This window comes from Epinephelus fuscoguttatus, linkage group LG20 (genome assembly GCF_011397635.1).
Source record: "Epinephelus fuscoguttatus linkage group LG20, E.fuscoguttatus.final_Chr_v1".
Taxonomy (NCBI): domain Eukaryota; kingdom Metazoa; phylum Chordata; class Actinopteri; order Perciformes; family Serranidae; genus Epinephelus; species Epinephelus fuscoguttatus.
In genome coordinates, this window is record NC_064771.1 from 28,762,852 (window position 1) to 28,783,212 (window position 20,361).

A 20,361-nucleotide genomic window follows, 5' to 3' on the forward strand; every position below is an offset into this window, starting at 1 on the left:
TTGTCATAGATGTCTACACATCTTTTGACCTGCAAATCACCAAATGATTTCTGGGAATGCACTTGTTGCTCTTGATAGAAATTTGTTTTGTTTGTGCTTTTAGCTGACTTACAAAATTAACCCTATGGGCCCTAGGCCTTTTTTGGGGTATTTTTCCTGCCTTTACTTTTAAGCCCATATCACAGTCATTATAAAGGCTACATACACATGCTATATCTTGTTTCTTTCAGGACAAGCTGGGCTAACCAGATTTGCCATCATTACATTTCCTTCTATGTGCCTGTATTTTATATTAATTTCTATATCAATGAAAAATAAAATCTTTGTAAATAAATTCTTACATTTTTACATGTATCTCAGCATAGCAAGTTGAAAAATGACATATTCTGCCATATATGAAGAGGGGAGACTCTCTGGAATCTGGCAATATAAGAACCATGATGGTGGGACATTCTGTCACTGTACAGTTGTCCAAAACATGTGGTTTGTGCCAGGCAGACATGATTGCCAGTATTTTTTCATTATTGCAAAAAAAATTCCATTGACTCATTCACAAGTCAAAAACTGGTTTCATTTGAAAGAAACATGCAGTATTTACATCTGAGATAATAGAAAAATAGTAATAATATTATTCCTCACTGTATGAAGTGACTGATAACAAGATCTGAATCATGGATTGTAAAGAAATTCGTCAGGTTTTTATTTTGGAGACAATTGATCTGTATTTACAGCATGATGGGATGACAATGATGTGTGTGGTATCACTGGAAAGCTCTGGTCCTGGTTCTGCATTCGCAAGTAATCCATCCAAGAGTAATGTGTGTGCAAAGCTGTATGAAAGCTTTGTTATACATAATTTTAGTGTAACTTTCACATTTTTTTTCGCTGTGAAAACATTGGACTACCGACAAGTTTCACGTGATATGCGTGGCTTCTCTATGACGCACGGTTGTGGAGAAAATCCATAGAGAAGAACAGGTGTGAATTCAGACGCAGTTTGCGTCGTTCGGGCCCATAGGGTTAAGGAATAATTCATCCCGAAAATCCCCATTTATATATCAAGTACTCACCTGTGTTACGTTGAATTTGTGAAGAAAACTGTATTTTTCTTGCAGTCCTCCACGGTGAACGAAGAATCCAAAAACAGCAAACATTGTTGATGAATTTCAGTAGAGGGGGACCACATTTATCAACAGCAAAACTACATCAAGAAATCTGTGTAAAAACAATCACACAACTCATGCAGTATAATGAAAGTCTCATTTATCCAGTCGTATGCTCAGTAATTCTCAAACACATGCATTTATGCTGAAACCTTAGTAATTAATACACCTGCATGAGCAAGCATGTGTTTGGACTCTTCTCATGCATTCCATTAAGTTGCTCAAGCGTGCTCCTCGTATGCTGAAGTGTTTAATGAAAATGCACGTGTTTAGGAAGTACTGAGCATATGTCTCAACAAATGAGACATTGATTATACTGTACGAGTTGTGTGAGAGTTTGGAAACAGATGTTTTGAACCCCTTTATTCCAATTTATCGAGTTTCCTTTCTCTGTTTTTGGATTCTTCATCCACAAACAACACCATTATCTTCATGAGTTCAACGTCACACAAGGGTCGTAATTGATATACAGATGCTCATTTTGTGGGTGACGAACTCCTTTGAAGTAAAAGGTTTTAATTAATTCACAAGAAATGATCTTTAACTTCTTTATCAGTCAATGATTTGGCTCTTTGCGTCTGTATCCAGTCCCTCTCCGTGCTCCAGTAGTCCTCCTCCTTCTCATCCATATACCCTACTTTATCTGAATGCTATTTGAAGGACATGGGTTCAATGAGCTCTATAACGTCCATCTTATCTGTCAACACACAGCGAGTCGCTATGCAAATATATGCTAACAGACACACACATGCAACGTTGGACCACCCCTTCTTGACAGAAAGAGAGCAGCAGGACTGATACCTGCAGATCGGAGACACTTGTTCCAGACTGAGGCTAAATATGGACGATCATGCTCCGTAGTTGAATGTGAGCGACAACAGAGGGGGAAACTGTAACATAAATATTCAGTAGTAACTCTGCATCTGTGTCTTTATTACTGTACGGTGCAAGTGTGTGTTTGACAGCTGCATGTTGTACCCATCACTCCCACTTTTTAATGCTTTCTTCTTTGTATAAATTTTCCACTGACACTTTTTTAGGACATTGCAGAGAACATTTCGTAAAGCCAACTTACGTGCCTTTGTCCGAGCGTTGCTCACTTAAAATTTAGTCCTTTCTTTTTCCCCCATTTGTCACTTCTCATCAAATTAATTGGTTTTGGGAGGCTGTTCCACTGTGTCGTGGACTGTGATGGTTTTTTTTGTACAAGTGATTGTATGGTTTTTGAACAAGAGGACAAATTATTAAAATGCACAGTCCTCGTAGTGGTAAAGTTTCATCCAAATTTAAATGTTCCACAGCAGTAACGATGTTAAAGGTGCTGCTGAAATGAGGAGCAGCAGACGAGTTAATTTAAAAAACCTTTCGTCAAGTTTGCTTCCATTGTGGCAGAAAGTTCAACGGCGTACTCGGTTGTTGGTTCGCTGATTTATGCAAGATATTGATCCATAAAGCCCAGTCAGAACTAATGATGCGTTTTCAGAAGTGCATGTCTGACAGTCTTAAAATGAAACGAGATGTTTTTCTGTGATTTTAAAGAAACACACAGACAAGAAGGCAGCAAAGCAAGGAGAAAAAGCTGTACTTCAGTGTCAAGAAACTGCTTCAAACCCCTTTGACAGCAAACATCCAACCTGCTGATGCGTCTTTGAGCAAAACCAGCTCCCGAGATGCTGTTGCGTCATTCACTTTTCACCCCATGAAAGATTTCCCCCACCTGAATCCTTAAATGAGACTCTGTGTTTCCTTACAGGCTGAGGGGTCCTCCTTCCTGCAGATGGGAGCGTCTCTGGAGCAGCAGATTGTCTGCATGTTCAAGGTACAGAAAAGCATTGCAGGGTTACAGTAAGTGACAATCAAGCTTCATTTAAAGCTCATTGTTGGGATTGATATCTAGGTTGTCCCGCCAAATGGTTATTGGGTCAAGCCTGGCAACTGGGAGCTCTCAGGCTGATTAACACCATGTAGGGACAACAATCAGCGGGGAATCCTTGATCTGAAGTTCTGGCCTGATTTTCACAAACCAATACAATCTGTATTTATGACAGACTGTACAAACTCTCATGAGATCAGGGGACTTATTGCCACTGATGTTTTGTGAGTCAGTGGGGTAATCTCAGTTCAGTCTGTGACACAATAACTTTCACAGTATGTCAACATCTGATGGGAGCATTTCCACAACTGAGAAACATCCGGTGCTGCACTGACGGCCTGTGAATTTGTGATGAAGTGTTGTTTTTTAATCAGTTAGGATTTTAAAAGCCTTCTGGTTCGCTCTTGCCAACAGTAAAATGAGAACTTTTTTATCACTGTCATGTCTGTATGATAAATATAGGTGGAGCCGGTTAGCTTAGCCTATCTTAGCACAAAGACTGGAAACAGAAGTAAACAGTGAGCCTGGCTCTGTCCACACACGAGTGAGCACTTCTCTGTTGTTAAGAGTCAGACAAGCGTGTTTGTTAGTTTTTGAGAAAAATGGCCCCTTACAGAGTACATATAACATGCTTTCAATGGCGAAAATCTCACAAAACACATGATTATTTACCGATTGAAATTGCAAACTTTGAATGGGCATATCTCATGTCCCGTATGTCGTAGAGACATGAAACTTTGCACAGAGATGCCTCTCCTCATGAGGAACAAATTTGCCTCAAGAACCCATAACTCCCGGTTATATAGATTTTCCGCCATTTTGATTTTTTTTGAAAAACACTTCAAATCGATCTCTTCCTAGGAAGTTTGACCGATCTGCATGAAACTGGGTGAACATAATCTAGGGACCAATATCTAAAGTTCCCTCTTGGCAAAAGTTGGAAAACTTACTAAAACTGAGCTTCTATAAGGCAATGAATATTGTGGAGGGCGTGGCTCATCACATAAAGGTGTATAACATCTCAAGGGTTTCACCCATCACCATGCAACTTTGTAGGCATATGACCACACATAATCTGAGGGGACTCCTCCATTATTGACCCCATCAAACAAAATGGGGGCGCTAGAGAGCTCATTTCTTATCTAGGCCTAAAAAAATGCTTAAAAATGGCTAAAATGCGACCGATCGCTGTGGCTCCCCCTGTGGACCAATGTTTTGTTTTTTCTCTAATTTTTGGTATGACGAAGTCATGGTATGGTATGCTGTACATAATCACGGAAACTGTCAGTGTGTTGTTCTGTCAGTCAGTCATTCTGTCTGTCCCACGTTTTTCTACTCACTGACGTGGTCAATCTATGTGAAACTGCACATAGGCATTGAGGATTGGCATAGGTAGAAGGTGACAAAGCTACCAATGGGTATGGACTGGTATTATATACAGGCTATAGTGTGAACAGAAAGAGGACTGAGGCCCCATCAGGGCTGAAGTTGAACACATAAAGAACGGAGTCCCTTTTCTGTTGGTCCACTTTCTGGTACACTTTAAGAGGACTGAGTTTGGTTCATTTAAAAAGGACTAAATGTGAAAATACCCTGAGAGTGCTGCCAAGCAGTCATTGCCAAGCATTGATGTTAAAAAGGCCAATTTTAGAGCATTTATTCAACAAAACGTAATACATTTACCAACTCTTGATAACATAATAATCATTTCCTGTAGACGACAGTACTGTGAGAAGCCTAAATTAAATCGAAACGTATGCTTTCGCTGCTTTAATCATCTCTCCTCTCAAGCGAGCAAACTTACTGAAATTTCACAGGAGCAAATGGCGTGGAGATCTCATGCTTTCTTGGGGAAAAGGGAGGGGGAACTAAAGATGAAACACACATAAATCTTATCCATGGCCTGTGAGTATATATTCGGCTATCAGCAAAAAACGGTCATGTGTATGGGACATTGTTAGTGTGTGGGACACCATTAGTCTACATTAAAATCTGCCCACCAGCAACAATAATTAACATGTTGTAGTTCTTTTTTCCATACAAAAACAGATGTGAGAAAACAACAACTTCCTGTTTCTGGTCTTTATGCTAAGCTAAACTTAGCTAACGACCTACTGACTCAAGCTAACGTACAGACATGACAGTGCTGATGTTCTCATCATCAGTCGGTCACAATTTGGTCAATCATTTGCAATGATTCTTAATCCCACATTTTATTTTAGCTATTATGATTTCACTTATTTCACTTAATTTCTTTCCGTCCCTGTTTACAGCTCATGGAGGAGTATGACTGGGGCGAGTTTGCGGTGATCACCAGCCTGCTGCCGGGCTACGACACCTTTGTGGATATAGTTCAGTCCTACACAGATACCTCCTATTTCCTGTGGAATCTACAGGATATCCTGTCTCTGGAAATGTCTGTTGGGGCCAATGATGTGAAAACCAAACGCATGCTGCAGCAGGTAGGATGAGAGTTGAGAATCCAGACTGATGTGTGGCGGTGTATTTATCTGCAGAGTCTCTGCCCTCTGCCTGTATTTCAGTTTTAGGGTGCTAAACAATATATTAAACTTTACTGTCAATACTTTTTATATGTAGGTAAGACTTTCTTATATGTATACCTTTATGGAGCAGTGGTTCTCAAATGGTGTGCTATGATGCCAAACCAGGTGTGAAATGGGATTCTGTGATAACCACACATTATTATTATTGCAGTATTTAACTGGGCCTATACAAAAGTTATAAATACATTTTTAATTGACTATCAGTATATTGTGTGCACCCATTTCCTAATAAAGAGGCAAACTGTACCTAAAAAATGTAATTTAATTCAATTCAATTTAAAAAAAACCTTCACAGGGAACCAATTTGTCGCCGTTCAATTTTAATGTGACACATCAAAAGCCCTGATTGGCAGCCAGTGTGAGGGATGATAACAATTAAAAGGAGAAAGCTGTGAATGCGAAAATGGATCGCTTTATTGTATGGAGCAAATTTCAACGAAGCAGCAGCAAAGACGACCGATTATCAAAAAAAAAAGAGAAAAGTAGACAGTATCAGGAAAGCTACCTGTCTTTTTTTTCTTATTTTATTGTCTTATGTCACTATAAGAGTGATAACACACGTTATAGAAGCTGTTGTGGCACAGATTCAACAAGGTGCTGGAAACATTCCTCAGAGATTTTGGTCCATATTGACATGATGACATCACACAGTTGCTGCAGATTTGTCGGCTGCACATCCATGATGTGAATCTCCCGTTCCACCACATCCCAAAGGTGCTCTATTGGACTGAGATCTGGTGACTGTGGAGGCCATTGGAGTACAGTGAACTCATTGTCATGTTCAAGAAACCAGTTTGAGATGATTTGAGCTTTGTGACACGGTGCGTTAACCTGCTGGAAGTAGCCATCAGAAGATGGGTACACTGTGGTCATAAAGGGATGGACACGGTCAGCAACAATACTCAGGTAGGCTGTGGTGTTTAAACCATGCTCAGTTGGTACTAAGAAAATCTCCCCCACACCATTACACCACCAGCAGCAGCCTGAACCGTTGATACAAGGCAGGATGGATCCATGCTTCCAAATTCTGACCCTACCATCTGAATGTGGCAGCAGAAATCCAGACTCATCAGACCAGGCAACGTTTTTCCAATCTTCTATTGTCCAGTTTTGGTGAGCCTGTGTGAACTGTAGCCTCAGTTTCCTGTTGTTAGCTGACAGGAGTGGCACCTGGTGTGGTCTTCTGCTGCTGTAGCCCATCTGCTTCAAGGTTGGACAAGGTGTTGTTGCTTCAGAGATGGTCTTCTGCAGACCTTGGTTGGAACCAGTGGTTATTTGACTTCCTGTTGCCTTTCTATCATCTTGAACCAGTCTGGCCATTCTCCTCTGACCTCTGGCATCAACAAGGCATTTTGGCTCACTGGATATTTTCTCTTTTTGGGACCATCCTGTGTAAACTCTATAGATGGTTTTGGTGAAAATCCCAGTAAATACTCAGACCAGCCCGTCTGGCACCAACAACCATTCCTCGTTCAAAGTCACTTAAATCACCTTTCTTCCCCATTCTGATGCTCAGTTTGAACTTCAGCAGGTCGTCTTCAGCATGTCTACATGAGTTGCTGACAAGTGATTGGCTGATTAGCTATTTGCGTTAAAGAGCAGTTGAACTGGTGTACCTAATAAAGTGGCCGGTGAGTGTATATTCCATTTCTGTCAGTTGGTCCCTCTAAATCCTACTCACTTGTCTTTTAAGTAAAAACTGATGTCTGTGTAAGAACTTTGTGCAGTGTGTAATGAAATGTTTTAATTTTTTCTTGCTTTCATTTAGTGAATCTAAAATCTCTACTTTATTTCTAACCAGGCTGAAGTTTGAGGAACAGCTGGTGCTACAGGCTCTTGATGACCTACAGCAGTGCTACATGTTGAGGCTGTTTTCTCTCTAACAGACTTCTTTCCTATCTGCAGGTGGACTCCCGAGTCCTGCTGGCGTATTGCTCCTACGAGGAGGCGCAGTACCTGTTTAGTCAGGCAGCTGAGGTGGGTCTGCTGGGGCCAGGCTACATCTGGATCCTCCCCAGTCAGGCCGTGGGCAACCCCGACAGCCCTCCACCTGTCAGCTTCCCCGTCGGTGTTATTGGTGTGATCACGGAGCAGTGGAGGAAGAGCTTGCGGCAGAGGGTGAGGGAGGGCGTCGCCATCGTAGCTAAAGGGGCCGAGAGCTTCAAGAAGCAGTACGGGTTTATTCCTGAGGGACATGGTGACTGCACCAAACTGGCTAAACACTCAGACAACAACACTCTGTTCAGGTGAGTCACACTTCTGTCAGTAAACACAACTTGAATCAGTTCCAGATAAAAAGTTCCTGATGCATGGACAGAAGAACTTCAGCTTCAGATACACAGCGTGAAGTGAAAGCATGTTGCGCCTCTTTCTCACCTGTTCTGAATTTCAAAGCGACCTGGATTCATTATTCACAGCCCCAGTCTGTCAAAGATGTATACCTTAACAGACAGACAGCGATGTCACTCCGCAGGAACACTCTGCCCTCCACCAATCAGCTCCTTCTCTCACCCCCTAATGAGCTACTTCCAGAATCCCACGTTAGATTAAACCCTCCAGGGGAGCTTTAGGTTTAAGTAGGAGGTTATCATTGTGTGTGTTTATCTGTAAATGAATATGCAAATACTCAAGTGATGTAGAATCAAAGCCCTTGATTGCACGCTACATACTTTGCATGACTTCCTGTGGGTTGCAGGCACATGCTGAATGTGACGTGGGAAAGGAGAGATCTGTCATTCAACAGCCAAGGCTTCCTCTCCAACCCTGCCTTGGTCATCATTGCTCTGGACCGAGAGAGACTCTGGGACAAGGTACGGGACAACATCACTAAACATGCTGGCACTGAGGCGTAGGAACAATTGATGTCAGCCCTGTTACGTTCCCATAAAGGAACTTTTATTTGTAGGGTTCAGGTTAGTTTTAGGGCAACAGGTTAAAGAGAAACCACCCAACGTTTTTGGGATATAGTCTTGGTTTTTCACTCTCCAGCTTTATATGTGTTGTTGTTGTTCTTGTATATAAAAGGTAAGATATTGAGGTCATTACATCAGATGTCTGTCTCATTTAAAGTCCATAAATTCATTTAGAGATCACTAAAAAAGACGCTCATTAAAACGTGCCTGAGAATACTGTATCAGAGTAATCCAGCGACAGTTGTTTGTGCATTGTAAACAGGAACTGCTCATAATTAATTTGGCGTACATTTAAAGGAATACTACACCCCCTAAATGACCATTTGTGTATCAGTTACTTAGCCTGTGTTATGTTTAATTCACGTAGAAAACTTTGTTTTTCTCACAATACCTCTGGTGAACGAAGAATCCAAAAATATGGGAAGAAATTTGATGAATTGAAGTCATAGGGGTCCAACGTTTAACACAGCAAAACTACATGAAAATATCCCTTTACAAACTCTTACAACAGTTGATGTCTTGTCTTGCTTCTGTTTTTTATGTGGACCCCAGGAAGGCTAGCCGTTACTGCGGTAACAATAACTGGGGATCCTGAATAAAGAAATAAATAAAGTAACCCCTGCAGTATAATCTACAGTAAGTCTCATTTTTCCAGTCTTATGCTCGGTACTTCACAAACAGACAGCCCTTTCTGACGGGGACCTGAACCAAAAGTGAAACTTATCTATGCTCTCTTAAAAGCCAGATTCCTTTGACAGAAACAGTAATTTTACCTCACTGAACACTGGAGTTGCTGGTCTACTGCTGCCTCAATCTGTTACTAAGTTTGTGTTACTGTGTGACTTTAATTTAAAAAGTTAATTTCGGGGGCGTCGGTGGCTTGAGCAGGTAGAGCAGGCGCCCCATATACAAGGCTGTTGCCGCAGCGGCCGGGTTCGACTCCAGCCTGTGGCCCTTTGCTGCTGTAAGGCAGGGTAAGGAATTGATAAACAAATGACGGCGGCATAGTGAAGTATTCCTTTAAATGTTCTGCTGAATTAGCCATTAGCAGTTCCGTTCCTGTGTACAGTGATGTACAAACACCTGTCACCGGATTACTCTGATACTGAAATAATCTTAAAAACGTGATGATTCTCAAGCGAGTTCTGCAGCTTTAATGAGCATCTTTTTTTCGGATTCATGGACTTCAATTGTGAGAGACATCAGAGATAATGATAATCTTAAAATGTAAGTCACACTGAATCTAAAAAATATGTGTGTATCACTGAGTTATGACTCAGACAAGGAGAATTTTTTATGCAAATCATGACTTTTGGCACTGAGGGTTTTTATGTGTCTTAATTGCCTCTGTAAGCTGCGTGTCACACCCACTGCTGCAGCTCCAACTGTGCCAAACGTGTCGGCCAACGGGCCAAATCAGCAGGGCCCGCTACAAAACAATATCTTCCTGTTGTTTCTAGAACACCAGCATGCACCTTTGCCTCACTTCTCTGGCTCTGCGTCCCACGGTTAGAAAACCCTCTGACCTGCATTTATATTCTGTCTGGATGCAACAAGTTCACGCCTGTTGCATCGGAGACGTCAAGATGCATGTTTTAGAAAAGGGGGAAACTAGACGGCTGGTTGAGGAAAAGTGGATAAAAATCTAATCCTAAACAATTGATCACGAAATAACTCCTGGAATGCTCTGAACAGCGCAGACAGATGGTATTTGAAGGTACAAGTGTAGGCGTGTTTTCAGATCAATAATGCTGTGCGTCTGTTTGTTTCCTGCTGAAGCCATTTCCTTCTCTCAACTCTGGTTTCAGCGTCACCGTGCCTTGCAATTTTCTTGAGTATTTTCTCTCCCTTTTACACACACACACACACACACACACACACACTTTTCAAAGCCTGCGGGTGTATTGAAAAAGTGCGACTAAACAGAGAGACCCGAACGTAATCTCACAGCTACAGTTGAACTCATTTATTTCTGGCCTGGAAAAGACCAACCTACTTTATCAATGTCACCTCCTGGCTGGTGTGTATGTATGCGTGTGTGTGTGTATGAACATAGACATGTAATTGTGCTGAAGTGGGGTCTTGGTTTGTGTATGTGTGTGTAGATCTTAATGCCGCACTTGAGCAGGCAACACTTCATCTGTCTGTCCTCATGTTCAGGTGTGTTCAGTACGACAAGACATGGTGCGTGAACTCTGTGAGTCCCTTTCACTCTGTCCTCGGTACAACCTGATCTCTCGCTTCTTGTTCTTCCCCTCCTCTTCTTGTCACGCATCTCATCCATAATGACGACGGGTTCTGGTGCACTTGCTCATATCAAGTCTTCCACTGTGACACCCTGACAGTTCAACATGATGTTATTCATTATCATTGTTTGAAGGATGCTGCTGGGTGACATTCTGGGCAGGGAACACCCCTTTTCTCTGCTCGGCTTCTCCTCTCTTTACTCTTTTCTGTTCTTCTCATCACCACTTTTCCACCTGAACGGTTCCGTACTGTCCCCATGTTTGGTCCCCCCTCTGTTGGGGTACCTAGCACACAGATCTGGTACTAAAAGGTGGAGCTGTGAACACTACATTCTGATTGGTTTAGAGTGAGAGTTTTATTAGTAAACTGTATTAAATGAAAGGATGTTTGGCTGCCTCTCACAGCAGCTGGAGTCTGAGAAAAAATAACTTAATTCACTGGGCCGACTGCCGGCGACTTTTAAGGTGAAACGTTTACTTGTAATGTTACTGAATGAGTTTCCTGCCAGGATAGTGGCATGAAAAGGTTGTCCTTGACTGAGACACAGCTTCTCTCCCTGCAGTGATTGTGCAGGCAAAACCAGGTATTTTAAGCCAAAACACGATCTTTTCTGAACCATAACCAAATGGCTGTAGTGCCTAAACTAACCAGACATTAACCAGAGCGTTGTAATAATATGCAAATGTAACACATCTGTGTACAAAGCGACTCACAGTTGCTGTGTGCAAATCAGTTTGGAAACAGATATCATCCAAAATTGTGAATGCATCCCTTTTAAACACGTAACTAAAAGCAGGTTTTATGCTAGGGTTAAAGTGCATAGAGATGTTGTTTTTTGTAAGCAAAGGTTGTTGAGATGTAGTCTGAAAAGATGGGGTTTTCAGCTCTGGGGGGAGACAGACTGTGACTCTGCTGTTCTGACTTCAGCGGGGAGCTCATTCCACCACTGAAAAGAGCCTTGACTGAGATGTGCAAACACATGCTCCTCTGATTAATGGGTCACTTCACTGCCCTGTAGGCCAACACCAGAGTTTTGAGCTGGATGTGAGCAGCAACAGGGAGCCAGTGTAGTGGACAGAGAAGAAGAGTGGTTCATGCTGTTCGCTGCAGAGGTCTGACGTGACCATGACTGGATGACTCTGTCAGGAGCGATGAGAAAAATTTATATAAAAAACATGAATTTCAGTAAATCAAGCGAAGGTCTATAAATGTTATATAACGTTTGTGTGACGTCCGTTAAAAGAACAGAAGAAGCTGTATACTTAATATAGAGTGCTGTGTTATTTTAAAATGGGCTGCCCTGGGAAGAAGTTTAAAAAATATACGTTTAATAATGCATTTAATTTGATTTCTAACATGAAGTATTGGACACATTCCAAGACCCTCATACTGTGTTTAAACCCAGCGTCCAATAATCAATAAGAGTTTGGCACCTTCCCAACTGTGTGAGAATGACAGAGCTTCAGCATAAGATGCCCCATGAGTGGATGAGACATCCCATAAAAGACAGATTGAAATGACTGATCATCACAACTGGCATCTCTGCGATTCTGTCATTCACAGATGGTGCGGAGAAACAAATCACCGTCTCGCACATCACACTGTACCTTCATGCGGATTTGTAAATCACCCATGTATGACGAAGGAAGAGCGCTAGTATGAGCGAGAAGGAGAACAAATCAAGGGCTGGTATGAAAAAGAGGTCTCATTAAAGCTGTGAGCGAGCGAGTTTCACATGCAGTGAGTCGGCGCTGGCTGAGCTCAGTACGGCTCATTAGGTTGGGTTGATATGACAAACAGTCCTGGCTCTCACACAGAGGGTTGCACTGAGTTTAGCGCCAACATCGATGGGATTATTCATTGTCTGATGTGACATTATACAGCAGTTCTGGTCCAAAGTGGCTCCCAGTGACAGTGAAAAACTCAGTCTGTTGCTTTTTTTTTTTTTTCAATCGTTAACTCACTACATTATCTCTTTGTCTGTCAGCGTATCTGTTTGTCAGCTCTAGTCAGTTCAGCGAGCTTTATTAGCATCAATACTCTTTCCATTATTAAAGAAGCAGCAAATATTTTAAAGAGATTATTCTGAACTTTTGAAGTGGGGCTTTATGAGATGCTTACCCATAGTCGGTGTATCATATACAGTAGTATATCGTCGGCATACATCCTGTTTGGAGAGGCAGACAGGACTAGCACCCCAGAAGCTCAGAAATGTATCGCTCTGAATGGGGCTTAGCAGCAAAATGTCCAAGTGGATGCTATACTTAAACATTTTCACTGCAATACCTTGCCGTGAGACAGCCCTTTCTTTTGTGAGTACATCTTCTCAACCTTATAACTTCCATATTCCTGTGCAAAAGCCTAACTGTGCCATGTACTGTATCACACTGCAGATCAGCTGTTCAGGTCAGAAAGTCGCAATCTGAGTGAAATGAAACTTCACTTTTCAAAAGATTTCAGAGTCATGAGCGTCACATAGGTCTACATTACCAAAGGTTTATGACAAAATCACTTGACGACACCGACTCGTTGAGAGAGGAGAGGGAGAGACGCTGTGCTGCTGCCAGAGGAGCCGCTGAATGAGTTCACTCTGAGCAGTAAGTCACTAAAAGAGTCTGAGAAGTCCAGGGCTGTTCATAAAACATTCAGGATGTTGAAGCCGCTCCTCTTTCTGGAACTTTCAGAGTCTGTGTACTTTGTGGCCATTTGTTTTTCGTTTCAAAATAACAAATTGAAACACGGAAAACCAACCATTTCCCGTTTTTTGTTTTGAAATGACCAAACGAAAAAGGAAAAAACGATCCGTCTTCTGTTTTTTATTTCATAATAAAGAAAAAAAAACGAAAAACGAATCATTATCCATTATCCGTTATCTGATTTAATTTGGGAATTTAAAAAAACCCTGTGGGAAACTCCTTTCTCTATTTTTTGTTCGTTTCTTCTCTGTGACCAGTAAGTTGCATTCATGTGGTGTCGGAATAATTGGGAAAATAAAGTACGGCTCATAAAGCCCCCCATTCAAAAAATCCCAACTATTTATTTATACACAAAAAGACATAAAGAGACAGATAATAAAAACCACTGATCATTTGAACGGTTCCCATTTATGAACAGTGACATTTCAATTTGTTTACTCAGTTGAAAATAGAAAATTAATAATTGAATAATCAGTCAAGAAAATGAACACAGATTGAAGGCAACACATGCTGGGATGTATTATTTATGTGATGCAGTTGGTTTGCTCTTTGTTTTATATTCTGCTTTTTTTCCCCCAAAAATGTCTTACTCAAACACTTTAAAGTCTCCTCGTTCATACATTAATGAACTCTTCTTTCATCTTCTAATCCTCTTCCTCCAGGTCAGCACATGCAAATTTCCCTTTTTAAAATTAAAAAAGAGCATTCGTCCTGTGAAGCAGGGAGACGCAAGACAGGTGAAGAGAGAAGGGGTTGATCGAAGCTGAGAGTCAAACTCATGTGCATGCTAACGATGAGTTTTCTGTCTCTCACCCTGCCTCTCCAGGTGGGTACGTACGCTCGAGGGATCATTCAGGTTCGCTACCCGGTCTGGCCTCGATACGGCAGCTTCCTGGAGCAGGTTTCCGATGACCGTCACCTGACCGTGGCCACGCTGGAGGAGCATCCCTTCGTCATGGTGGAGAACGTGGACCCGGGCACCGGCACATGTGTCCGCAACACGGTTCCCTGCAGGCGCCAGTCCAATCTCACAGATAGGTACATGCAGCCACGCTAACACATACGCAAACATGTAGATGTGAGCATACTTAGGACTGGCACATTAACACAGACATGCAGACACAGATGTTGAACCTCTCCTCCCAATACTTTTGGGGGTATGGAAAACTTTCAAGGACCCAGAACTGGTTTTGAATGTTGGTCAGATTTGTTATCTTGTTTAATTATTGGCTAATTAACCGATTTAAACTCGAGGTCTACTTGAGCAAATTAGTTGCCAAATAAATACTGGCTTTGTACATTTCTGCAAATCATGGATACGTTACGGTATGTTTCATATGGAGCAGATATGATAAAGATAATCTTTACATTTCGGTTTTCTAGTTTATGTTGTGACAACTCTGTGGTTAACGTGTGGTTAGGTTTAGGCACAAAAACCACTTAGGTAGGGTTAGGAGAACATCATGTTTTGGCTTAAAATACTCAGTTTGGTTGCTACAAACACAGCTGGAAATGTCCCGGCCTCTCGTTGAAAAATACTTGATTTTGTTGTTTGTCGATCTCGGACAGTGGTCTGCAGCTGTCTTGCCTAGTTGTCATGCCATTCACCATCCCCTTCTCCTGCTAATGAGAAACTCAGCTCACGTACACATAACCTGAACTCTGTCTCTCTTAGAAATGCTTAGGATTGGTCACATGCATGCATTTTTTATTTTTTTTTTACTTTTTCAATTTCAAATGAACCTATTTAAATGACGTATTCAATATGTTTCTTGATTACCCTGATGAAGGCCACAAGCCGAAACGCGTCGGTCAATAAAGTTTCTTTCCATACCACAAGTGTTGCTGGAGCTCTTTTGACGTCTCTCTTAGAAATGCTGACATGATCATGCTGTTCCCATGCACTGTTTGTACGTTTGTCTCTGAAAAGCAATGCACAAATTGTATATATCCCATGTTTGTATACAACCCATGTAATCAGGGAAGGCTGCAATCACATGAACAATGAGCTGAAGGCAGTAAAGAAGTTGTATACAGATCGAAAGTCCAAGTACATAGGCAGGTTGATGGTGGATGTGTCTAACAAACACAGGACTTTCCCTCAGGAGACTAGTGTTTGTGTCTCGTGTGACTTTGAGTTATTTTAAAGTATGGCTTCACCATGTTTCTTTTCCTAAACCTAACCTATGTAACTTTACTTTAAGTAGGATATGCCATTCTTGGGGCACTAATTTGTTAGATGTCATACAACATGATGTTGCTGCATGCTTAAATTTTTCTTGTGCCACAAATGTTTTGAGTTTTGAACTCATCAGACAAAGATGATATTCCAAAGCTGGTCTTGGCTGTTGGAAAAGAGGGCAACATGGCCTCTTGAGTTTTGTAAAGTGAGTTTTAGGTGAATGTGTTTGTTGCAGCAGCATTACGCTCGATTTCCAGTGTACTGTGTGTCATGTTGTGCTCTGATTGATTGGTTTGTAGACATGGATCACAGCGGTAGTAACATTGTCAGAGTTTTATGTGGATGTGTCTCAAAGTACAGTCTCAAATGACCAAAGATTTCACCATGTTTTTCTCACAATTCTGAACTTCTGGCTTGACTATTGACTAAAAAATTGAGTTTACTGGTTTATCCTTGACTTTGGAAACAGCAGATGAAAAAACAACAACAAAGCTCAAGGTCCATTTAGTCCAAAAGCTCCAAAACAGGTGCGCAATTGGACCTTGACTTCAGATTGTTTTGCTCACTGTTGATTTTAAAAATAACCTTTAGACACTTACACAACCCGAGCCTGTCTGTGGCAAAAAGAACCAGTTTTTAATGGACGTACAGTGGCGTTGCATGATTGCCCCATCTTGTTACATTGTGGTCGTTGAACAGCTGCCAGATGCGGCCCTTTCTCTCGATACTAGGTTGAATAATGCAGAAGATAGACTTTAAGTTGTTCACTTTGGAGGGATTCCAGAGTTTGAGCAAAGACTCACAAGTTTGGAAACAGGCCTATACTTGTTGAAAAGTGTGGAGTCTCCTTCTTTTTACATGGGAAGAATAAAGACAGAATTTCGTGTAAGTAGGGCTGCCTCCAACTAGAATTTTCCTAGTCAATCAACAGTCATCATTTAGGGCCATTAGTCAACTAGTCGCCCGCATGTTTCTGATATAAATTTAATAATTAAATTATATATTTTGGTGGTTTGAGTTGAAGGTGTGAGAAAGAATAGTGTCAGTAACATTGTTAACACTGTGCTACATTACAGAGAAATACAAAACCGTACTAATGAACCTTCATTAATATAGGCCTATATTTTATCTACAAGTGCACGTCACACACTGAGCGAGCCGCCTGTTAATGACGCTGTGGGCTAATGGGCATGTAGCTACTTCCATGTTTCAGATGATACGTCATGTTTGTAGTCGACCAATGAAGATGAGTTTACATATCACCTTGGGTTCGTCCTTCACCTTCTCAAAATGATCCCACACTTTGGATTTCCTGCCCGACATGTTATTAACTAGCCTGTGGAATAACTGCAGGTACCAGCCCTGGAAATTAGGGGCTGTACACATGCTGCGTCTTAACAACTAACATTTGATCGACTGATGTTTGGTTGACTATTAGGGGGCAGCCCTATATGTAAGAGAAATATATATATATATATATATATATATATTAGAATTCTGAAAGTAAAGTAACATTTCAGTATGGGTACCAGAACTTAGGGAACATGTCAACACAGACATTTAAACATTTCAAATGATACCCAGTCCTACATGCAGACATCTGCACCCTCCCTCTCTGTTGCTCTGCCCCAGTTTAGTCTGAGTAGACACTGTGAACCTCCACACTTCATTAAACACAGAGTAATTGTGTGTGCTGAGTGTCTAAGCACTTCAAAAACACACCTCTGGTGTCAAACACAGATTGCAGCACGGCAGAAAACAGCCATTAAACAGCTATTACCTCTGACTACCTGCAACTGGTGCTCGTCAGGAATACGCAATGTCTTCATTATGTTCAAACCGCCACACAATACAGGTACAAGTGTGTCATAAATTTAATTGCACTCTGTTGTTAAAGTAGTGTCAACCACTTTAGCTTTATTGTTTCCACAATGACAACAGGAGCTGTCTCACAAATCACATAATATATTTTACAGCAGCTATTGGTAAACGTGATTCTCATTGCAAATCTGTGACAGTCTTTCTGAAATCCGGCTAAAATCAATAGTGAATGTTCTTTGAGATGAAAAATGGGAGCTCAAAGTGTGACTAAAACACTCAAAGCCAAGCTTGTCTCTTATTTATATGCCGTAGCAAACTGTTTCAGATTTGACAAGGAAACTAAAACATCCACTTACTGGCTTTTTCTGGAAATTTCAACTCAGTTGTCATAAAGATCTCTGGCCTTTTGGGGTCTGATGTCTCAGTCTCCTTGTTTCAGATTGATGGATGTTATAAAGGGACAATTCACCCCAAAATCAAACATGCATATTTTTCTTCTTACCTTTGGAGCACAAAGCACCAAAAAAATACTTTTTAAAACTCAACAGCAATGTCTCTTTCCAACAATAATGAACCAATTACTCAAGATAATCCACAGACGTTGTTGTGAGCCATTTCCTAAAGGAACTATTTTCTCTTTCTCAAACTACACCCGCTAACTGCCATCACCACGCAGAAGCAAGAGTGCATCTACTGCTAGCTCTCCTAGCATTACTGAGATAGCTAACGTTAGCTCAGTCAAGGGGACGCCATTGATGTTTACCTTTTGTGCTGTAAGGAGCACAAGTCTCTTGTCCATGAGTAGATGTACTCCTCCTTCAGCACGGTGATACTGTTGGCCAACATGTTCTAACTCCAAACTAATTAAATACGACAGCTTGAGCAATGGCCATATGCTTCAAAGTATAATGCTCTAGGTGCTCCTCCAGCGTCGATTTTGGACACTCAGAATGTCATGAATTTCCGCTTGTGCCATACATAGTGTCTTGTAAAATCAATGCCTGTGTTCACGGGAAGGATTTTAGGTTTAGGCACCAAAACTACTTGGTTAGGTTTAGACAAAAGATAATTAACTACGTTTGTTATGTAGCTTAAGTAAATTAATGAGCATGTCACGTGATGTGGCGTTACCTACGTGACAAAACTCAACGTCTAACACGGAACACAAACACCAGTCTCCTGAGTGAAAGTCCAGTGTTTGTTTGATCCATTCACTACCCCTACCTCCCACCCTACTTGGATTTCTTTGCTTTTTATACTACGTCATTGACTCATATGGGTTTACAATGAATGCCCGATACGTCTCATAAAACCGCTACAGGCTCCCTTGTGTGTCAGAATCAGACACTGACAGCCATTGCTCAAGCTGCCATATTTGATGTGTTGGGCGTGAAAATCTGTTGGCCGGCTGTTTCCTGCACAGAAGCCTATCGTCTACCCACGGATGATAGGCTTCTGCTCATGACATGCGCTAGATGTAAACAATAATGGCGTCCTCCTCGCTGAGCTGTAATGTCAGCTATAGCTCAGTGATGCATAGTGAGCTGGCAGTAGATGCACTTCTGCCCAGTGATTTGGTCGGCGGGTGTCGTTCAGCAGAAAGAAAATAGTTCTTGCAGAAAATTGCTCGCAACAATGTTTGTGGAATTTTTTGGGCGCTTTGAGCACCACAAGCCCAGTGCCGTCAAGTTCCATTATATTGGAGAGAAGGCAGACATCTCTACAGCTGATATCGCCAACACTCGGCAACTCACATCAAAACAATCTAGACTGATAAATAGCACTACAGATAAGAAGAAAAATATGTATTTTGGGTGTGAACCTAGGGTGTGCGTGTGATATTAGCTCCTGACTTTATGTATTCAGATGGGTTTCTCTCTTTATTGAATTTCATAACTGATTCTTTTTCATCGATAACTTTTACTTGGACTCCTGAGAAGTGCACACCCAATAACACCTCGGGATCTCTCTGTCTGCAGTCTCTCATTTGCATTTAAAAGTAATTTATTTGCAAATGACATTTGAGACAAAGTGTGATGCATAAAACCTGCTGTTTGTCAATAATGTTGGAATAATCAGTCAGAGGTGGCACGCGTTTCTGATCACAGACATGTCACTGTCATTCCTCCTTCAGTCTGCCAGGATAGTGTTAATGAATAATTTCAAGTGGTTTTCTTTGTTCGTCATCATCAGGAAATGAAATGCTAATTCTTGATTACAAAGTCTTTTTATGGGTTTCTTTAGAATGTGTGTGCATATTTTAAGGTTCTTTGAGACATCCATTGAGACCAGACTATGGTTTCTAAAAGCTTTCATGTTGCATTTTCTGTGGACAATCACTTACTACAAGTGAGAAACTGAGATTTGTTTCCTCAACCAACAGTTTGAAATATGGGCTGTAAAAAAAAACAGGTTCAGAATAAAGTCAATTCATGCAATTACTTCTCCAGCTGCTTTCTGGTATGTGAACATACAGCACACCAGAGGAAAAGTGCTCCTTCCAGGGATCTACTAAACATGTGTAACTGTGAGCAGAGGACATATCAAGAGATGTAGGAATCCAACCCGTTCTTATTCCCAGGTCCTCAAATAGTGGTGCTGTTACACAACCCTCTGCGTCTTATAGAGAAGCACAGGGCTCTCTTTAGCATCGCTATGTGACACACAGCTGAAATACACTGTAATGTGGTAGGTTTAAGCAACAAAATCAAGTGGTTAGGTTTAAGAAAAAGATCATATTTTATGTTCAAATAAGTACATTTGTAATGTAAGATGACGTAAATATGTCGTGAGTGATGCAGTGCGCCGTTATGTTAAAACGTTGACTTTTGTTTCGCACGACACATCTGCGATCTCTTGGTGAAAGTCTGGTTTTGTTTGATCCCTCCCTTCCGACCTGAAGC

At 41.3% G+C, this 20,361-nt stretch overlaps 1 protein-coding gene across 2 annotated transcripts in view; it reads left to right on the top strand.

Annotated features, from left to right (window-relative positions):
- The window catches only part of LOC125880530 (glutamate receptor ionotropic, NMDA 2C-like), a 97,208-nt gene that overhangs the window by 36,259 nt on the left and 40,588 nt on the right, over nucleotides 1-20,361 (top strand). For both annotated transcript variants that reach the window (XM_049563090.1, XM_049563091.1), the window contains 5 exons: nucleotides 2,917-2,982; nucleotides 5,310-5,498; nucleotides 7,506-7,846; nucleotides 8,296-8,410; nucleotides 14,282-14,493. In XM_049563090.1, coding sequence (XP_049419047.1) covers nucleotides 2,917-2,982; nucleotides 5,310-5,498; nucleotides 7,506-7,846; nucleotides 8,296-8,410; nucleotides 14,282-14,493 — 923 coding nt within the window. The remainder of the gene's footprint in view (nucleotides 1-2,916; nucleotides 2,983-5,309; nucleotides 5,499-7,505; nucleotides 7,847-8,295; nucleotides 8,411-14,281; nucleotides 14,494-20,361) is intronic.